The 21,179-nt window shown below is 52.0% G+C and overlaps 2 protein-coding genes across 4 annotated transcripts in view; one reads left to right on the top strand and one right to left on the bottom strand.

The window, feature by feature from the left end:
* GNAZ (G protein subunit alpha z) overlaps nucleotides 1-7,448 on the top strand; it is a 53,759-nt gene extending 46,311 nt beyond the window's left edge. The window contains exon 3 of one of the 2 annotated variants that reach the window (XM_039847734.1): nucleotides 5,566-7,448. In XM_039847734.1, coding sequence (XP_039703668.1) covers nucleotides 5,566-5,910 — 345 coding nt within the window. In that variant the 3' untranslated portion in view covers nucleotides 5,911-7,448. The other variant, XM_039847736.1, reaches the window with a different exon arrangement.
* RSPH14 (radial spoke head 14 homolog) overlaps nucleotides 1-21,179 on the bottom strand; it is a 78,487-nt gene that overhangs the window by 55,710 nt on the left and 1,598 nt on the right. For both annotated transcript variants that reach the window (XM_039847737.1, XM_039847738.1), the window contains 2 exons: nucleotides 20,257-20,359; nucleotides 14,453-14,571 (listed from right to left, as the gene is read on the bottom strand). In XM_039847737.1, coding sequence (XP_039703671.1) covers nucleotides 14,453-14,571; nucleotides 20,257-20,359 — 222 coding nt within the window. The remainder of the gene's footprint in view (nucleotides 1-14,452; nucleotides 14,572-20,256; nucleotides 20,360-21,179) is intronic.

Below are 21,179 nucleotides of genomic sequence, written 5' to 3'. Positions count from 1 at the left end.
CTGATAAATTGCAAATATGCTGCACATGGGACCCTACACTCTCACAGACTGGAGGCAAGGCGCGTGAGGCTTGAGGAACTTGCTCAGAGGTTTGGGAAAGGAGGAAAGATAGCCTGTGAGGACGGAGGGCTGGAATGAGCCCCCAGGAGGCAGATTTGGAAAGACTCAAGGCAGGCTGGCATCCTGGAGGTCGTTAGCCTCCCTTAGGCAGGCTAGTGAGCTCTTGAACCATCAGGAGGCTGATATGCCAGAAGAGGCCGTAGAAGAAATGTTTGGGCGGACCCCCTTTGCCTTTTGGGGGACCTGAGCTCCTCACTTGTGAAGAACGGAGGCTAGACTTGGATGTCCACGGTTGGATCCAACACCGGGTCTCTGGGAACCAGCTATCGCCCACCCAGCCAGGATGCAGGAACCCAGAGGCAGCCCTCCAGTGATGCAGCTCACAGTATGATCTGTTCAGTCAGGGAAATGATAACATGCTCGGCCTGGTACCCGGGGCTATCCTGTGCCCCACAAACAGCAAGGGAAACCTACCGGGAGGAGGCAGGCCTAACAGCAAGTGGCAGACGGTTCAGAGCCAGTAGGTGCTGACACCATGTATTACAGGCGGCAAGCGGGGAATGCCCAGGGCAGCATCGGACCTCCAGGCTGAGCAGCCACAGGAGCCTCTCAGAGGAACCAGGTGGACTGGGACCCATGACCAGCATGAGGTGTCACCGGTCCCCCCTGAGCTTGGCGAGTGCTGGCTGAACTCCATTCTGCAAAGTCCAGCCCTCTCCATCCCCCTGCAGCTGGGCGGCCGAATCCCACAGCAGCTCTGTGCTGGGGGTGGAGGGAGGCAGGTTTTCCACTGAGAGGTGAGAGGAGACAAGAGATGCCCCAGTGCCAAGGCAAGGGGCCACGAGTGGCATGGGAGAGCGCCCGCTGGGGCGGCGGCAGCCGCCGTGAGGCGAGGCCCAGCAGATCCAGCTCTCTCATCAGCACCTTCATTCCTCCTCATGACATCCTGGCACTGAGTACCACGACCCTCCCCAGTTCACAGATGAGGAAACTGAGATCCAGAGAGGAGAGAAACAACTTGTCCAAGGCACGGTGAGCACTGGCGGTGAGAGCGAACCCCAGGCCTCCGCCCCCAAACCCCGTGCTCACGACCAGGGGAGAGCCTTCGTGGAGGGTCAGGACCAAGGGACCAAGGCCTCCTTGCTAACCTCACCTCAGCCCGCCCTACTCCCTAGCATCCCCAGACTGTTCCAGGAGCTGGTCTGGACCAGGCCATCACAGGTGCTGTTCCATGGCAGCCATGGTGAAGGCCTCTGCCATTGAGTTCAGCATTGAGCAGAGACTTGACTCACAGGCCAGCAAGCTAGAAGCCCCTTATGGACAGGTCATCAGGTGCAGCTACGGCCCAAGCAGGCGACACCCACACACCGCCGTGGGGGGACGTCTGTTCAGTGGTGTTGAGTATATTTGGACCTATCCAAGCAAAAGTTGCCTCTTTTGCAAATGGCCAGTGACTCTGTACCACCCTGGGGACTGCGCCCAGCCACCCAACTGCCTTCCTATGTGTGGTACGCTTTGTTACAAATCACTGGTTTCTCACTGTTAGGCAGTAAGGTTCCCACCATTGCACAGGTTCCTGAAAGGGATCGTCTGCTCCATGTTATTTATATAAGTGAATGTGCAGACAAACTCCAGACTCCTAGAAGGTGCCATCTCCCTGGAGAGAGCTGGGTGGGCATCAGAACCCTGGCTGGCTCACAGGCATCTGCCAGCGGGTACATGTCCTCCTGGGAGAAGCATCCACGGCCTCTGCTCTGTTGGCAGCTGGAGAGGCAATGCCAGGATGGCTTCTTGCTGGAAGGGAATGTGTGGTTGCTGGAAACACGGGCTCTCAACTGAACCCTGGGAGTCGGCCGTCCAGGCCTCTGTCTCTGTCTCCCTGTGTGTGGAGTGGGTGGCCTCCTACCTTGCAGCATGGCCTTGGGTGGCAGAGGCGGCTCCTCTGATTCTGGGTCTGAGGAGAGGATGTTCGTGTTGGGCTGATGGAAGTAGTGAGAGGACAAGGAGGTGACACGCTACGACGACTCCAGAGCTCCCCTCAGCGGCCCTCAACACGGGACCCCATAGGACCACACAAGGATGATGCCTAACCCTGTCTTACCACCTTCAGGGCCCCCAGCAGCAGCTCTGACCCATGACACCAGTGGGCAGAATCAGGAGAACTGTGGCAGGGTAGAACTTCACCCAAGCCAGGGAGGGGTCGGAGAGAAGGATTATGAGGCCACAGCTGGCACCCAGGCCGGGCACACCCACCCAAGGGTCAGAATGTGCCGGGGGAGGCCCTATGGAGAGGCTGGGACTTTATCCTGGTGCAAGGGGCACAGCCAGATGTGTGCCACAGGAAGATGAGTGGGGGTGCCAGGCCAGGAGGAGAAGTCAGGGTAGCCCAGGAAGAAGGGGCTCTGAGTGAGGTGGTGGAGGGTGAGCAGAACATGGAGAGGTGGGAGGAGAGGAGAGCCTGTCGGCCATGCCGCCACTGCCTGGGTGTGGGGTGCGGGGAGACCCCGGAGGCCGGCGGGACAGCGCCAGCCCCCAGGGCTCGCTCTCCCGTACTCACACCAGTGTGCGCTTCACATGGTTTCCAGAGTAACAGCCCGAAATAGCACTCTCCTTTTTTAATGATTTGTGATCTGAGGTGTCAGGATGTTGCTCTGCCCACCTGGCAGCGTTCAGGCTGTAGGAGCACACACGCTGCAGTGACAGTGACACCATGGGCACCGTGCCACGGGGCCAGAGGGCTCTGCACCTCCACCACCTGGCAAGGCCCTTGGGGACAGGGCATCTATCTATACAGATGGAGGTTTTGTGGTTATTCTTTGATGCCCATCATCTCCCAGGCACCTAAAGGGTGGCCAAAATGGTTCTTCATGGTTTGTCCCAAGCAAGAGAAGGAACTGGGAAACCTAAGCCCCCAAATGCCAGCAAAACCAGAGGAGCCCCAAGAGTGGGTGAGAACCCGAGAGGAGGGTGGTGTCAGGCCCTCATGAGGTTGCACAGCTACAGCAGTCCTATGAGCGAGCTCGAGGGTGGCCCAGGATGCGGCTGCCCGCCCAGCTACCTCAGGAGGACCATGCCCGAGTTCAAGGGATTTCCAGCTAAGGGACGTGAGGCTCAGAGAGATGTCCAAAAAGTCTGCCGAGGGGCATCCGCGGGGCAGAGGGCTCTCGGTGTGTCAGTACTCACGAGGGCTGGTCAGTGGGGTCTGAAGTCGGGTCTGGGGTGTGCGTTGAGCAGGAGGAGGGTGAGTCAGCTGTGTGGGCTGGAGGGACCACTCCACTCAGGACGCGGTAGCCAAGCCATTCTGCATACACAGACCCTGCGTGACCGCTGGCTTGCATGCATGCGCTGTCTCCTGCCCCTCTGCTTTGTAGACTCCACCCAAGCAGGGTGGGGCTGGGCACAAGAACCACCCAGCTCTTACCCCAAGTGACCCGGCAGGGCTCAGGGAGAAAGGCTCTGGCCTCCTACCGGATATCTGTGCTGGGACCCTGACCATGGCCCGCCCCCTCTACCTGGCCCCAACTCTCAACTTGCCTACCCACTCTTGAACCCCAGCTCCATACCCGGCCACTGGCCCGCTGGGTCCCGCCTGCCAGTAACCAGGCCACCCCCCTCTCAGCCTTGTGGGGAAACCCTGTGCCTATTTTCTGGGGCTCCATCGCCTGACATAAGTGCTGAGACCTGTCACTGACCCTCAGGGCATGCTCAGTAAGTATTTGCTCAGTGAATTAATACATGCTAATGGCCACATCTGTTATTTATCTGATGTGAAATTTGGGGTTAGACGCACAGCCCGTGATTATGACATCATTCCTATGAGAAATGACAGTTCCGTTAGTCTTTACGATGTGGCTTCCAGGAAACCATTAAAGCTAATTACTCCCGAGTAGAACGTGACGATCCTAGTCCACCACTTAGCTCTCGCATTTGGGAACATGTGCGGCTCCTCCAGACACGGATGGGAACGGCTCCTACACCCTGTTTCTCTCTGCAGGGAAGCCCCATGCCACCGATACCTGAGACTCCCCACTTTTTAGAGCTTCTGTTATTCCCAAGCTGGTCCTAAAGAAGGTGCGACATTGGTTTTGAAAAACATGATCTGCCATGTGGCGCGTGGGGTCTCAGGGCGCCTTCTTGGTGCTCAGGGGGCAATGATGGTGCCTCTGGGCACCCTCCCCACGCTCAGCCTGATTCCCTCTTAGCTCTGACATGTCAGGCCTGTGCCTCGGACAACTCAGGGCCTCTAGGAGAGCAGCGTTTCAGTGTGGCACCCTTCCAGGCACCCCCACCCTAGGGCGACCTCCCTCGGGCCCTACAGCACTGCCCGTCCACCCTGAAGGTGCAGTGAGTCTGGAGCTCTGGGCTGTGGGACTTGGAGCACCTTTCCTGCCTCTCTGAGCCTCAGTTTCTTCATCTGTACAATGGGAACAGGAAGGTGTGACCATCGGACAAGGCAGCGCCCTGCGTCCACACCACCAGCACCCACTGCAGTCATCGTCGTCATTATCCCGTCTGCGGTATAGTCTGGTCAATAAAGTCCTAAGTCCGAAGACTCAGATCTAAACGAAACTGGTTCCAGGCTTTGTTTGGACGTTCGGCTTATTCATTTTACCTTCTTATTCATTTTATCTTAAAATGAATAAGCAGCTCCCACCAGCAGTAGAAGTTCCTTTTAGTGGTTAGAGGTGACACTTCTGTGTGGAAACAGTGGGTTTAGGAGTTGACAAACGCGTTGTTCCCTAAAAGCCCACAGTCACTACAGCGTGTTTAAGGTCCTCAGAAAGAGGGGTGGTAAAGAAGGGCTGGGTACCACGCTCTGTGGTCACTGCACCTCCTGGGCCACTGTCCTCGAGTTCTCCTCACAAGGCAGTGGAGCCACAAGATGTGACTTGGAGTGAGCCCGAAGCCCAGCAGGGACAGAGGGACCTGAGCCTGCCCCAGCTCTGAACCAGAGCTTTTGGTTGGGAAGCACAGGCCAGCCTCTCACAGGCTCCAGCTGAGGTCTAGTGGTACCACATGTGGCCGGAGCTGACTGTCGGGCAGAAGGCTGGACGCATGTTGAGGGAGACTTGATGTCGGCATCTCCCTTTGGAGACTTGAACTTGTACGTGCAGTTGGGGCGGGCTAGGCCCTCGGGGTGTGAGGTCGGATCTAGATGCCCCAGTCCATGGGGCTGGGGGAGGCCAGGCTACAGCCCCAGAGCCACATGTTGTCACCACTGGTGCCCAGAGGAGGAGCCGATGGCGTAGGAGAGCCTCTTACAAACACATGCCAGGCTCTCGGGGGGCCGAGGGAAGTGCCGGCCTCTCCAGGGGGCTCCAGAGCCTGTGGGAGGCAGTGAAGACAGCTGACCCGGCCGAGGAAGGACTTCCCAGCAGAGGGGTGCTTTGTGGGGGCCGGCACCGGGCTGGGCAACCCGGCCGGGGGGCTTCCTCCCAGCGGGCTTCAGGCCGAGGGTCTTGCCTTGCGGCACGCTCTGACTAATGCCGGCGCCCCTCCCCGCAGAGCCGGATGGCGGAGAGCCTGCGCCTCTTTGACTCCATCTGCAACAACAACTGGTTCATCAACACCTCGCTCATCCTCTTTCTCAACAAGAAGGACCTGCTGGCGGAGAAGATCCGACGCATCCCGCTCACCGTCTGCTTCCCCGAGTACAAGGGCCAGAACACCTACGAGGAGGCCGCCGTCTACATCCAGCGGCAGTTCGAGGACCTGAACCGCAACAAGGAGACCAAGGAGATCTATTCCCACTTCACCTGCGCCACCGACACCAGTAACATCCAGTTTGTCTTTGACGCGGTGACAGACGTCATCATACAGAACAATCTCAAATACATCGGCCTTTGCTGAGGGTCCGGGCCAGCCTGTTTGCCTGCAGCAAAACCCCCCAGGGTGTCACACCCCAACCCCACTCGTGCTAGGGAGACCCGGCCCAGGGGCAGAAAACAGAGGGCCTGACGAATGTCCCCCAGCCCGTCTGCCTCCTTGGCCCCCACGATTCTGCAAACATACATATATATGGATAGATTGCTAGGTAGGTAGACAACATGCACACGCACACACAGTCTGGAGACAGCCAAGTTCCCCAAAGTGTTGAGGTCTCTCGAAGACTTGAGGAGCTGTCACCAAGTTCCCTACAAACCCTTCCAGCCCCTTCACTTTGCCTTCCCGAGTCGGCCCCGCTCTGCATGGGGGCCTGAGTGGGACTATGGGGGGCGGTGGCCAGGCCACCTGGAGCCTAGCTCTGCCCGAGCCGAGGACTAGGGACCTCGACACTGACCAGGAGGGAGGACCAGCAAGGGTCTCTGCTGGACCTTCCCTGCTGGACACGCCCACCTCTGGCCTACTCGGTACCACGTTCTTCGTTCTGGAACCAGGGTGCGAGGCCAGACGACAGCACTAACCAGACCTCCAGCCACTCACAGCTTTTTAAACAGCTTCAAAATATGCAGCAAAAATCCACACAATAACATGAGTGGCACGATTTGTTTCCAACTAGGCCAGCTGGGTTCCAGCTTTTCTTCTACGCGTCTGATGTTTTATAGATCAAACCTGGTTTTTCTTCTCTGACATCATGGCCAAACCTCGTGGTGTTTCGCAGAATAACAAATACAGACACTTTCAGATGCAGTTGAGTATTCTTTTTTAAAATGCAGATTTTCAAAACCTATTTTTTTTCAGGTGGTCCTTTTTGTGTCCGGCTTGCTGAGTGTAACAGTTGTTCTCTGGATGAGTCTGTCCCTTGCTCCCGAGCGACGCTGGGGTGACGGCCGCCCTGCGGCCGCCTCTCGGGGCAGCGTTGTACATACGCCTGTGCAGCGTCCTCTCGTTACCGGTGCGGTTTCTGCTTTGTTTTTATTTCAGAAAATAAATGTGATGTATTTAAAGAAGGTTCTTCGCCTAGGAGCGAATGAACAATAGCTAAATGTCTTGGTATTTAAAGAGTAAATTATCTGTGGCTTTGCAAGTAGAGGAAGGGGAAGGGGAGAGGTGGGGGGGGCCCCTGCATACCGTGCTCCTGAAATGGGCTGAGAGCGGCTACGACTCCTATGAAGGCTCAGCCAGTGTTGTAGCCTGAGGGAGGCCCTGCTGGGACCCCAAGTTCTGGCCCTTCCTGCTCCAGGGCCTGTGGCACCTGCCACTGGGAAAGGACCTTGGCCGAGGACCGCGTGTAAATAGCCCCACCGCCGCCGAGAGGGAAGGCCCCGTCGGAGCCCTTGCCAAGTCTCCTTCTCTCTCTGCCTCTGTTCGGTACCCGTGTGTCCAAGATCGGTGCGCAGAATCACAGCCGAGGACTTTAAGAGATGTACAGAGGGAAGAGGAGTTGGTATGGTATGAAAGTCAAAGATTGTCTACTTTAAGAAAATAAAATATGCTGAATGAGCCAAGCCTGGTCCCAGCGTGCTGTGTGCATGCAGGGCTGATGTCTGGGGGACGGGGAGGGGGCAGCTGGGGACCTTCCCACTGAGGTTCTCTGCCACCCCCCACACACATATAGGTGTAATCATCTTGAAATGAACATCAGGAACAACCTCAAGAGAGAAAAAAAAACAGTGCAGAAGAGGGGAGTCATGCTAGGCCACGCGTCTGGAGGGGCTGAGGTTTAGGAGTGATGACGGCTCTTGCCCCTCCTGCTGTCCCTGAGACCCTGCCCGGACTTTGCTGTCACCCAGACCCCTCAAACCCTAAAGACACCTCTGCCAGGGTCAGAGTGGTCCCCGCAGAGCAGAAGAGGTCCCCGGAGAGCCTGGAGGGTACCAACGACCCCCAAAGGTGCCCTAAGGGTGTGGGGAAGAGGAGCCCCCACTGGCCTACCATTTGCTAGCCAGTCAGAGGCATCTCCGTGTGGTGGAAAGCACTAAATAGAAGTCAAAGACGTTCACCCTGCATCAGGCTCCTTCCAAATGATTTTATTTAACACACCACCAAGGCAGGTTCTCATTTTACAGATGAGGAAAGGGGCCAATGGTCAAGGTCAGGAAGCAGTAGAAACATTCTTCCCTGGAGGAACAGTGGGGGCTGGTGCCCCCCGGAGACCTGGGTCCTCTCCCCGCTCCACCAGACTGCTCTGCACCTGGACGGAAGGGGCAGGAGCCCGTGGGGAACGCAGAGCCACCCTGTGCCACCTCCGCGAATTAGGACCCACACGAAGCCCTGGGCGAGGACTGGCAGGAAGACGCGCACACGCACGCGCACACGCACAGATCCTCGGCACGCAGACACACGCGCACCGGGCACTCTTCCCTTCTCCACCCAAACCCACGTGGGGATTCCCTTCACACCTCCCCACGTCACCAAACGGCGAAAACCCAAAGGGCCCTTCGTATGAGAAGAAATAATGTGTGACTTATAACCATTGAGACTTATTTTGCGCTCTTGATGCCAACTGTGAAAAGAGCAGTCATCTCACTGTGAGCATCTTTAACCTAAAAATACACAGCTAGAGGGAAAAGGGAGGGGCCTGCCCGGGCCGGTGCTCCCCCCGGCTCCCGCCCTCCACGCGGTCTATCAGAATCCATTCTTCCTGTCAGGAGCTTGCCACAGCGTGCCCTAACCCCATCCTCACAGTCCAAGCTCCCTCGGTCTGGTCCCTCAAGGCCAAGATCCCAGAGCATTGGAAGTCCCCTCCCTCCTGCACTGCACCTCGGGCGAGGTGGGAACCTCCTTCCTCCACTGTGCCAGAACAGTGCCCAGCATGGGGAAGGCACCAGCTGAGCTCAAGGGCCAGGAGGGAAATGAGCTCGGGAACCAGCAGAGGGGACCGTGAGAGGAGGCTGGAGTTGGTGGGGGGCCATCGAAGGGGAGAGGCACTTCCCTGTCACCGGAGCTGGTCAAGCCCCGCGCTCTGCAGATGACCAACCCCTCCCAGGTCCCACCATGAGGGCCCAGCTCCCTCTCCCAGGACACGATGAGGAGTGTGGGCTTTGGGGGTGCCATCCTCCCCCACAGCCCATGCAGCTCCTCGAGATGATTCACTGGGGGAGCTTTACTGCCACAATAGCCTCGGTTCCCCTCTGTGATGGCTCCCGCACGCTGGGCCCCTCCCATGCCCGGAAAGCCAAAATTACTGATTCTGTTTTGCAGAGACCCTGAGAAGAGATGACTTCCTACCATCGCACAGGGTATAAAGGGCGACCAGACAGGGCCTGGGTCCCCAGGGGCTGTGCTCCATCTGGCCACACTCTCTGGCCACACAAGGTCCTGGCCATTGAGGATATAATGGGCACGGGGTGTGAGTCCAGTTGGCACAGCGGCAAATGCTGGGTCCTAGGCAAGGTGCCAGCTGGTTCTGCCCAGCGCATGTCTCAAAAGGACTTGACCCCTTTGGTAATTCCATGTGTAACAGGCTGTCCCAAACCACCTGGGAATGTTATGAAAACCTGTGGAGAAGGCTGAAGGAGGCCGCCTGCCCCGAGAGAAAACGGACTGGCGCCGGGACTGTGGCCAGGTTGGACTGGGTTAGATAGGGGAGGGCTTTCTCAGCTGGGACTCGGGCGGGCAGCGTCACCATTGGTGGGCATCATCCTTTGCTAAGTCCAGGAAGGGAGCAAATGCCTATCAAAAGATGGTTATGCTGAGGATGCACCCAGAGCCCTGGTGGCCCCGGGCCTGAAGCCAACGAGAAGGGTAGTCAGCCCTACCCCTCCACCCTGAGTGTCAGGACTGGGGCCGGGGGCAGGGGTGGAGGCTGCTCTGGGCCACCTCGCCAGGTGGAATTGTGCACTGCAGAATGGGACCGGCACCCTGTTTTGCCTCCCGAGCAACCACTCCGCCTGGACTTGTGCTGCCACCATGGCTTCAGCTCTCCCGATTTCCTCCAGCCCAGATGGTACACGACTCCAGGGACGTCCTCCTGCGCCTCAGGACTAGCAGGATCAGACCTGCGCCCAGCCATCTCCCTCTTTCTGAGGCTGGTCTTCTCGGGATGGGGAGGGGCAGCTGCCTCCACCCCCACCACATCCCCAAGCCCAGGCTGAACACAAGGGTCTCTGCAACGTGCTGTGGCTAAAGCCAGTGGCTCAGAGTGTGGCTCATGGGCCAGACTCCCAAGTGTGCCAGTCAGGGACCGAGGCCACCGTCAGAGAGGGGGCCTGGCCCACAGCTAGTGGGGCTGGTAAAGGGACACTTCCGAGGACTCCAGGCTATTCAGCTGCACCCCAGAAGTGAGGAAGAATCCTCAATTTCAGCATTGGAGCTGAACACCTAGCCACAAAATAAGACCCATTCCACACGAGGTTAGCAGAAGCAGGGGAAGAGACGCGCTTCCTCCAGAATCACAGGCAGGCGCTAGGGGTCCAGCTGAGGAAGAGCCTGAGCTGGCAACCTCTGTGTGGCATTTGCCTCTGCAATTCTGGTTTCTCCCACCTGACAAGAGCACAGCAGAGCCCTGTCAGGCCGTTATCAGTCCTGTGGCTCCCCCTGCTGGTGACTCAGGGAAACAACACAGCAAGCCAGACCCTACCAAGTGCAAGGACTCAAAGGGACAATCTCTGTTCACCCCAGATACCCCAACACATTTGTCAAACAAATGAAGGAATGAGTGAGTGAGTGAGCGAGTGAGTATTGCAGCAAGAAAATAACTAACAATCTTTAAAAATATGGCATAAAACCTGCTTAACAACCCACATTTGTTGAGTGCCAGGCACATGCCAAGTGCTCCACCAAGTGCAGAAGGTGCCTGCCAGTGTGGTCATGGATAGAAAACTCATACTAACAACCGCAGTACAAGAGCCAGTTGGGCCCCAAGTGCAGACTGTCTCAGCCAAACAACACAGACGCCCATGCTACCTGTTGCTACCCATGCTCCCTGATGAAACTCAGGCTCTGACAGGCTTTGCTCCTGCCTAGAGACACGCTGGTAAGACTGGAGCCACTGAACCAGGTGCCCTCACCCCACCCAGACCCCTACGCAGAGTCCTAGCGAGAACAACCTCAAGGACACAGCCACACTGGCCAACCCAGAATCCATAGCTCTCAGAGCACCCCACCACCACCACCAGATGGACTGCCAAAAGCACCCACCATACTGCATATCTCCCTTCCTTCCTCCAGCTAGTCACCCTCACCCCCACCCTGCCCACTGCCACATGTCCCTCACCAGAGTGTCCCCGGCTTCCCTTCTGGGCACATCACCATGAGCAGCACCCAGGAAATCCTATGATAAAAGCCAAGCCTCACCACCTGGGCCCCCGGATACCTCAACACATTTGATGAGGCCTGTCAGAACCACAGCCCCCCTGCCCCTCGAGATGCACCCAGAGCTTGTAGTTTCCAGGAAATGTTGCAGGAAGGAGATAGAGGGGGTGGGACCTGTCCACCAAACCCCAGATTCCCACAGAGCTTTTGTAATTAAGACAATGTTGACCTGGCAAGGGCTCGACAAGAAGACCTCAGAACAAAGCAAAACCAGTTCCAGGGACCTTCACAAGCTAAATGTGAGAAGCAAAACTCTTACTCTTTTAGAAGAAAATATGGCAGATTTTCTTCATGAGCTCTTATACAGCACCAAATTCTCTTAAACAGCAACCCCACCACCCCGCAAAAGACACACACACACACACACACACACACACACGAAAAGATTGATGAAACTGACTACATTCAAATGAAAAACCAGCTAAACCGATGAGTAAACAAATACACAGCGAAAAGCCACACAACCAGCCCAGGAAATATTTCCAGTGTGTGTAACCAGCAAAGAGTTGGAACCCAGGACAAATGAAACACTCCCTTAAATCAATAAGAAATAGAAAAAACAACTCAGCAGAATGGGCTCAGACTCCCAGAAGGAGACCAGGGCGGCGCCAGGCAGAGGAAAGATGCCCCCCTCTCCCGGTCACAGGGGACAGCGAAGCCACACAACAGTGACTCGGTGTAGCACATCATCAGGTTGCTGGCGAGGATGCAGCTGGCTGGGTCGGGAAGCAAGTGCAATATCAGGAAGCTGAGGTTTGCATCCTCCGTGCCCCGCGACGCCCTCCTCCAGGGGAGGCCCTGGAGGGACTCCAGGAAAACACTCAGAGGAAAGAACCGACACGTCTGTCAGCCCGGCAGGGTGAGTATATTGCACGTTAAGTATAAATCCAAACATCGAAGGGCATGCCACGGTTACCATAATGAAATAGAGCCCACGACATGACATAGATAAATCGCAGAATTATAACGTTACATTTTTTAAGTAGCGAAGACATACATACAGCAAGGTCCATTTACATAGAGTTTGAAAACATGCAAGGAAAGGTCTATATCCAATTACATCTCTGGTAAAATATAGACATGCGCTGGAGGTATAGTCACCGAATTATTTGTGGCTCCTGGGAGGGCAGGAGAAAGGGTGCGAGTGGAGGAGGTTCGTGGGGCGCTTGGACTATACTATTACCTTTGAACAAGAATCTCAAGCACATATGAAATACAGTAGAATATTAAGATTTAGCAAAGCTGGGTGATGGTACCAGATGTTCATTATCATCATCTCTCTACTTTTCTGAATGCTTTAAAGGTTTCCAATGCGGGGAGTACTGGTCCTTCACAGCGACACCCCGTTACCCCAGTGTCTCTCAACCAGAGCCAAACAGGAGAATCGGCCAAAGTCCATTTAAGGAAGATGTGTGTAGGGCCCCACTCTTAGAGCCCCAGAGAAGATTCCGCCAGCCAGGGATAGGGTGGTCTTTTTCAAAGACCACCAGAAGCTTCTGCTGTACAGCCTAGCATGCTCCCCCACATCCAGCACCCCCCTGCCAGGCCTCCACTCCTTTTGACCTGCCTCTCTTCACCTGATCCCATCGTCATTTCTCTCGGGGACCCTAATTTGGGGAGTGCTCACTCCTGGCCCTGAATGTTTATGGCATGCTTGGTGGGGTGGGGGGTACTGTGCTACATGCTTGGTGAGCATCTTTTTACTTGACTCTCGTTTCGGGCCTCAAGGCAGGTACTATCAGCCTCACTTTATTTATTTTATTTTTTTAGGGGAGGCAACCCTTGGTTGACCTCACAGATTGCAAGGACCTTATCAGCTTACAATCCCTTATTTTTTTATTTTTTATGCCTGGTCTTCCTAGGTGGTTTCTCATCCAAGTACTAACCAGACCCAACCCTGCTTAGTTTTCGAGATCAGAAGGGATCAGGCTTGTTCAGAGTAGCATGGCCGTAGACTCAGCCTCACTTTAGAGATGATCAAATAGCCTGTCTAGAGGCACTCAGGGAATGAGGGGCAGGGCAGAGAGAACCCAGGTCTGTCTGACTCCTGGGCCACAAAGTCTGTCTGTCTGAAAGGATCCCCTTTAAGGCCTGATACCACGGTTCTTTGAATGAGCTTCTTATTTAAAATGCTCATTGCCTCACATGACAGGGAGGATGTCAATCTGACACAAATCTCAGCCCTCTAGCTGCTGCCGGCTGGTGGCTATTACCCTAGACTCCACATCTAATTGGGGCAGGGTGGGGGGAACACGTCGAGACAGGGTGTAGATTGGCCTTTGAGTCAGGCCTTTTTAATCCTTAAAAACATGCGATGGTACTTCACAAAAGACATTTACAGGATTACAATCACCAGGGAAATATAAATTAAAACCAAAATGAGACACTACCAAAATAGCTCAAATAAAATACCAGGAAAGATCAAGTGTGACTGAGGATAGCACCTGGAACTTCCACCCACTACTGGGGGGGCAGGGGGAGTGTAAATTGGTGTAATTATTTTTCAAAACCATTTATAGTACCTTGTAACAGAACATAAACTTATCCTATGCCCAGCAATTCTCCTAGGTATATCTCAAAAGAAATGTATACGATGTCCAAAGACATTTGTAAGTATGTTTAAAGCTGCTCTGTTCTTGGTAGAAATGATTCAAATGCCTATCAGCAACAATGGATAATAAACTATATTACCTAGTGGATAGGTAAACTGTGGTATACTCATGAATACCGCACTCCAGTACAAACCGGTAAAAATCAGTAATACATAACATACATGGATTTCAGAGACAAAATGTTAAGCAGAAGAAGCTAGAAACAAAATATTACAGACCGTATGTTTCCACTTACATAAAATTTTTAAAGAGGCATAAACTAATCTATGATCTTATAAATCAAAAATACTGTTTACCTGTGGATGATGTGTAGTAACTGGTATGGTCGGTGCGTGTGAGAAGCTTCTGGAGAGCTGGCAATACTGTACATATGTCTAGATCTGGGTAGTAATTCTGCGGCATATTCGCTTAGTACAACTTAATCAAATGTTCATGTATGATTTGTGTGTTTTTAATATGTCTGTTGCACCTTAATTAAAGTATGACTTTTTTAAAATATGCCCTAGACTCTGATCTGCACTGTGGCACATGCTCAACCCGGAGAAGAGACCAATGGGCCGCCCAAGCGCCCACTGCAAGCCTACCTGAAGGCACTTGGGCCAGGTGCTTGAATACCACGTGCAGATTCTTCCGGCAGGCTTTCTCGGGATCATCCAGCAGGAAGGACAGGGAAAAGATGATGTCATGCTCCAAAAAGCCTTCTCTGGGGGAGAGAAGTCGAATTCAGACCCAACTAAGACCAAACTCAGAGAGAATCCAGGAAGAACTAAGAAGGGGTCAGTTGCCCACCCTCACCCCCACCTGGAATCTGAACCCGTGCTGGCTGGTGCAGATCACATCCCTCTGGCTTCCTGAGAGAAGACGAAGGCCAGAGGTGGATCACACGTTTTGGAATCTCTCTAGGACTCCGACTCGGGTTCTTTGTGCCCAGGCTCCTTCCTTTCACTCCTCAGAGCCTCAGTCCTATTGTCTGCAAAATGGGGATGAGGTGGCAGAGGCTCATAACTGACCTCCCCTGAACTGACAGCTGAGCTGACCGGCTCTCTCCACCGGCCCAGCACTGATGCTCCAGGACAGTGCACTGCTCACTGCCCCTCCCTCTTCTCCCAGCTTGCCAGTAGCCAGCTGCTTGCCTCCAAACCTACGCATGCCTATTAGTTAGTTCTTATAATCATATAAGTTAATTGAATATTAGGTAAGCCAATTAGAAGAGAGAAGTTTGTTTTTTTTAATTTCCTTATGAACACCAAGTCGAATGCTTCAGGAAGACTCAAAAGTGAGTCTCTAAAAATCAGCGAGATGATTATAAAAGGCTCCAGAAGGTTTTTGTGTGCGGATTAGCTCATTAATGTCTGAGTTCTTGCTATACATTATATAAACCAAAGCTGCAAATTAGATGATGTTACAGGTTACAGGTGTGGTTTAAGCAAAAACGATGATGGGAAACACCAACCAGTGGACCCATTTCCAAGAAAAGGCCTGGCTGGCACATGGGGATTAATGAATGCCTAATCATTTGTGTTTTGGGGTAAAATTCACTGTTTAAGAATCATATGATCATATCAATAGATGCAGAAAAAACCTTTGACAAGATACAGCACCAATTTATGATCAAAACACTTAACAAAATTGGTATAGAAGGAAAGTACCTTAATTTAATAAAGACCACATATGACAAGTCTTCAGCCAACATTATACTTAATGGTGAAAGACTAAAAACTTTCCCTCTAAGATCAGGAACAAGGCAAGGCTGTCCACTATCGCCACTGTTATTCGATATAACATCAGAGGTCCTAGCGAGTGCAATCAGGCAAGAGAAAGATATAAAAGGCATCCAAATAGGAAACAAAGAAGTCAAACTGTCACTATTTGTGGATGACATAATTCTCTACATAGAAAACCCTAAAGACTCCACAGTAACACTACTAGAAACAATAAGCAAATACAGTAAAGTCTCTGGATACAAAATCAATGTTCAAAAATCCATAGCGTTCCTATACTCTAATAATGAAGTGTCAGAAAAAGAAGTGGAAAAAATAATTCCTTTCGCAATTGCAACAAAAAGAATAAAATACCTAGAAATAAATTTAATGAAACAAGTGAAGAACCTATATAATGAAAGCTACAAGACCCTATTAAAAGAAATCAAAGAAGATACAAAGAAATGGAAAGATATTCTGTGTTCTTGGATTGGAAGAATCAACATAGTTAAAATGACCATATTACCTAAAGTATTATACAGATTTAATACAATCCTGGTCAAAATCCCATCAGCATTTTTTAAAGAAACAGAACAAAAAATCATCAGATTTGTATGGAAGCACAAAAGACCCTGAACTGCCAAAGCCATCCTGAGAAAAAAGAACGAGGCTGGAGGCATCACTCTGCCTGACTTCAAATTATACTACAAAGTGACAGTAATCAAAACGTCGTAGTATTGGCATAAAAATAGATACAAGGACCAATGGATCAGAATCAAGAGTCCAGAATTAAACCCATATTTATATGGGCAAATAATTTACGACAGAAAAGCCAAAAACATACGGTGGAGAAAGGAAAGCCTCTTCAATAAATGGTGCTGGGAAAACTGGAAAGCCACCTGCAAAAGAATAAAACTAGATTATTGTCTATCACCACACACCAAAATTAACTTAAAATGGATTAAGGACCTGAATATAAGACCTGAAACAATAAAATGCATAGAAGAAACATAGGAACTAAACTCAAGGACCTTGGACTTAAAGAGAATTTTATGAATTTGACTTCAAAAGCAAGGGAAGTAAAAGTTAAAATAAATGAACGGCACTACATCAAACTAAAAAGCTTCTGCTCAGCAAAAGAAACTGTCAACAAGATAAAGAGACAACCATCTGAACGGGAAAATATATTTGCAAGCAATGCCTCCGATAAGGGTCTAATATCCAAAAGATACAAAGAACTCATACAACTCAATAATAACAAAAAACGAATGATCCAATCAAAAAAATGGGCAGAGGGTCTGAAAAGACACTTCTCCCTAGAGGACATACAAATGGTCAACAAATATATGAAGAGATGCTCAACATCACTAGTTATTAGGGAAATGCAAATCAAAACCACAATGAGATACCATCTCACACCTGTTAGAATAGCTATGGTCAACAGGACAAGTAATAACAAAGGTTGGAGAGGATGCGGAGAAAAAGGACCCCTCATACACTGCTTGTGGGACTGCAGATTGGTACAGCCACTATGGAAAACAGGATGGAGGTTCCTCAAAAACTAAGACTTGATCTACCGTATGATCCAGCAATCCCTCTACTGGGTATTTACCCCAAAGACTTGAAGAGATATTTGCACACCAATGTTCATAGCAGCATTATTCACAGTGGCCAAGACATGGAAGCAACTGAAGTGTTCTGCGATAGATGATTGGCTAAAGAAGTGGTATGTATATACAATGGAATATTACTCAGCCATAAAAAGAGATGAAATACTGCCATTTGCAATAACATGGATGGACCTTGAAATAATCATACTCAAGGAAATAAGCCAGACAGAAAAAAGTTGAAAATCACATGATATCACTTACATGTGGGATATAAACCTAAAAGCAACAAATGAACAAGACAAACAGAGACTAGTAGTTACCAGAGGGGAGGGGGAAAGGGGAGGAGAGAGATAGACCGCGGAAGAGGGGGGAAGAGCAAAGAAAAAAAAAATTCACTCTGTAAAGGGAATATACAATCACTTCGATTCCTGGCTCTTTAATCATTTCTTTTGATTAACCAACTAACCACTAGGCCAAATCTCAATCCTCGAGAGGACTTGTCGGTCACATCTCTTAGGGCTGGGGTCAGGAATAAGTGAGAAGTCAATGTGAGGCCCTTGCCTAGTGCCCGACACACAGAAAGTGCCCAACCAACTGTGCTTCTGCCGCGGTGGCTGAGACTTAACCATATGGCGAGTTCCGAGGCATTCTGGGAGAAGAAAATCACAGTGACACCCAAGATTCAGGGGCCTTCCCTGACCACCTGGCCTGATGTGTCTGGGCCTCTTCAGTCAGCTCCCGGCCACCCACTTTGTGTCACTCATGCTTTGTAAATCTACTATTTGTCATTAAGGCATCTGCCCCACTTACCAGCAGGCAAGCCAGAGGGAGCCAGGGGGAGCCGGGCTATCTGGAAGGCTCCCCTGTGTGTAGGCCATCATACGAACTAACTCCTCGAGGTGACAAGATACCTAGTTTCCGGCTTCCACCCTCATCCCCCTGCCCATCGCTACTTGTGTGGGTACAAGAGGGCAGAAGAGTTTCAACATGTGCAGATACTTAGGGCTTGATGGGCTCTGAGAGCTACTGGCTTTAGTTATAAGATCACCACTGAACCCAGACAAACTTCAGAAGTTGTCCCTAGTTCGTTTTGGCCCTTTGCAGTCTTTGTCCTACGTGGCGTGGCAGAGAGAGCTGGAATTTTAGACTCCTGGACCCTGGGCACACGAGTGGCCTCACTCACGTCAGTATGAGGGACAGCGGAGAGCACAGGCGTGTGCAGCCAGGATGCATGGGGTCCTTGGTCAGTGACAGTTTCTTCACCAGACTCCACCCCGATAATGTGGCCACAGATGGAAACCTTTCTCCCACTCCCCACACCCAGACCTCCTTCTAGTGCCGATAAACAAACTTACCGTCACCCACACTAGGCTGGTAGTTTCCTTATAATCACCCGAGGTCGAGTATCTCTTAGCATCTGCCACCCCGCACTGGGGGTTACTACGTCATGTCCGTATCAGATCCAGAAAGAGAAAAGAAGAGCAGGAAGAATGAGAGATGCTTTGCTCCTCTGTGCCCCTAAGGTATTAAAGCACGGTCCCTGGGCCTGTATCACACAGATCGGCATGGTGAGACTTGACCAAGAGTCCTGCCAGGACACCGGGCAGGAAAGGGTGGGGGCCCTGGCCCCCTCGGCCAGGGTTCATGCCCCCACTCACTGCTCGACCCCATGCGTGTGAATGTGCAGCTTTGCTTTCTCTAAAGTAGAACAAAAGCTCAAGGACATTAATAAACAAATCTGCATGCAAAAATCTTCTAAAATCTTTTACGATCATCTTACTTTTTTTTTTTTAAAGGGCTAAAGCACAGTGTCCCTGTGGCCCCACCTCCTCACATGCACCCCATTCATAGCAACTACACATGGGATGGGGCTGGCCACATCCCCTTCCAGGGACATGAGATTAGAACTTAGAGAAGGGGAGCTGGGAGGTCGAGGGGACTGAGAGACTGTGAGGCGGCCATCTGGAGATGGCCTTGAGCAAGTGAATGTGTGCGTTCAGAGACTGTCTGAGGGGAAAGGGAGGCAGCAGTCCCCAGGGAAAGGAGCAGCTGCCCAGGCCAATGTGGGGTGGATGTTTCCGAGGTGTCCCCAGGCTGAACATTTTGCATGCATTAACGCATTGAACTCCCTGCTCCAGGAGCAGGTGCAGACAAGGACACTCGGTGTTGGGGGAGATACAGGACTTCGGTTTTTGAGACGCCCTGACACCCCTGAAAGGACGTGAAGCATCTCTGAAGGGGCGTCTGTTGTTCACAGAGAGCACCCTGCCTCTGTGGTGTCCTCGGTCATCACTGTTATTCTCACTCTTCCTCCCTCCTTCTCTCTGGGTGTGTACAGTGGGCAGCAGTCCCTGGCAGGGCGCGAGGGTTCTTTCGGATTTTGGGGGTCTGTTTTTAATGCAAAGTAAAACTAGCGATCCCAGGTCAAGAGAGTGATCTGAGCTGATGTGGGAAAGTACCTCAACTCCACCACACACACACACACACACACACACACACACACACCCCACACGCACACACTGACTTCTAACCACAATGCTAGATGAACTCCTTTCTTTTTTTCTTTTTTTAATGTAAAATGCAAAGCTGTGCTTATACAGGAAAGGGACATTTCCAGATGCCAGAAACATAGAAAAACCTCAGCATCATGAGCAGCGTTGAAGCCACCAGCCCAGACCAGGTATGCATTTTGAGGCTTGTGTCTTAACACCTGCATGCGGACAGGAGGCAAAGCCACAGGCCCTGTAGGAGTCTGGGAGAGGGAATTGGGCTCCCCATAAAGAGCCAAGAAAAGGCTAAATTGTTGCAGGTGTGAGGCCTGAACTTTCTCTCTACCTTCAAGCGGGGAAGCTCGGAGCTGGAAACTAACATAAAAGCTGGTCTAGAACAGAGGGTCCCATCAGGCCCCCAAGAGGCAACCAAAACCACCCCAGAGGCCTATTCTGGCCCAAAAGAAGTCCAGCCAGAGAACTGTGCAACAGCACAACTCGGAGCGCTCGGGGTCATTCAAGGGCATGCCACCCAGGGCTGGGGTGTGGCTCCGAAGCCTGACATTCGTTTCCAGAGACAGCTGCCCACCTGCCCACGTTATGGGTCGCCATGATGTGCAGCACCTCTGTGGTCTTGATCCGCACCATGCTGTTGGTATCCTTCAGCAAAGCTTTCAGGCTCTCCAGGCAGCCTGTGAAGCAGAAAAACCTTTGGATATTTACCAGTCTCAGAAATCAAATCACCTAAAAGTCAACAGGTGAGCCCAGGTCAGGCAACAAGAAATTACCAGAGGTTCTGCTGCTTTGGGGTGCGGAGGAATCTTTACGGCTAGGATATATTTCAAAGTCGCTGAAGGGGGTTCAGTGTGCTTACACCTGGGAACTGGTTCATCTAACCCCGCTTTGTACACTTCCTACTGCTTTCTCTTGCAGTCCATTGTGGGGTTAAGAAAATGGGCTTTGCATTTGCAGAGACTGAGAGCCCAGTGCCAACCTTGTCCCTGACTAGTCATGTACCTTTGAATGGGTTACACCTAGGGATGCCGGATTGAGCAAATAAAAATCCTGTTTTATTTATTGGGCCACCCTAGCTTCACACGCCTTCTCTGAGCCTCCTTTTTCTCACCCGTTGGTTGAAGATGCTCCCTCCCTCTCAGGGCGAATGCCGTGAGAACTAACATAACACGGGCACTGCACGTGGGGTGGTGCTGGCCCAGACTCAGGCTCATTAAATAGCAACCGTTATTACAGAAGCTCTGCCTGGTGGCCAAGGCCATGCCAGGACCATCCTGCCCCTGGTTTTTAAACCAGCCCTTCAGCTAAGGCTGGAGGGAGAAGTGGCAATTCAGCCATCATATACCTGATCTGAGAAAGGTGTGACCATGCCACTAAAATCGCCTCGACGCTTATTTTGGTAAGTAGGAAAGTGCGAAACGATTGTCAATGGTCCCTGGTACGGGTGCGGTTTTGGTAGAGCATGTGCCTGTCTTTTGTGACAGCCTCGTGGATGAG

The sequence above is a fragment of the Pteropus medius genome, unplaced genomic scaffold (assembly GCF_902729225.1).
Source record: "Pteropus medius unplaced genomic scaffold, Ma_sr-lr_union100, whole genome shotgun sequence".
Taxonomy (NCBI): Eukaryota; Metazoa; Chordata; class Mammalia; order Chiroptera; family Pteropodidae; genus Pteropus; species Pteropus medius.
The sequence above is the reverse complement of the archived record's forward strand: the minus strand, read 5'-3'. Positions and strand labels throughout refer to the sequence as shown.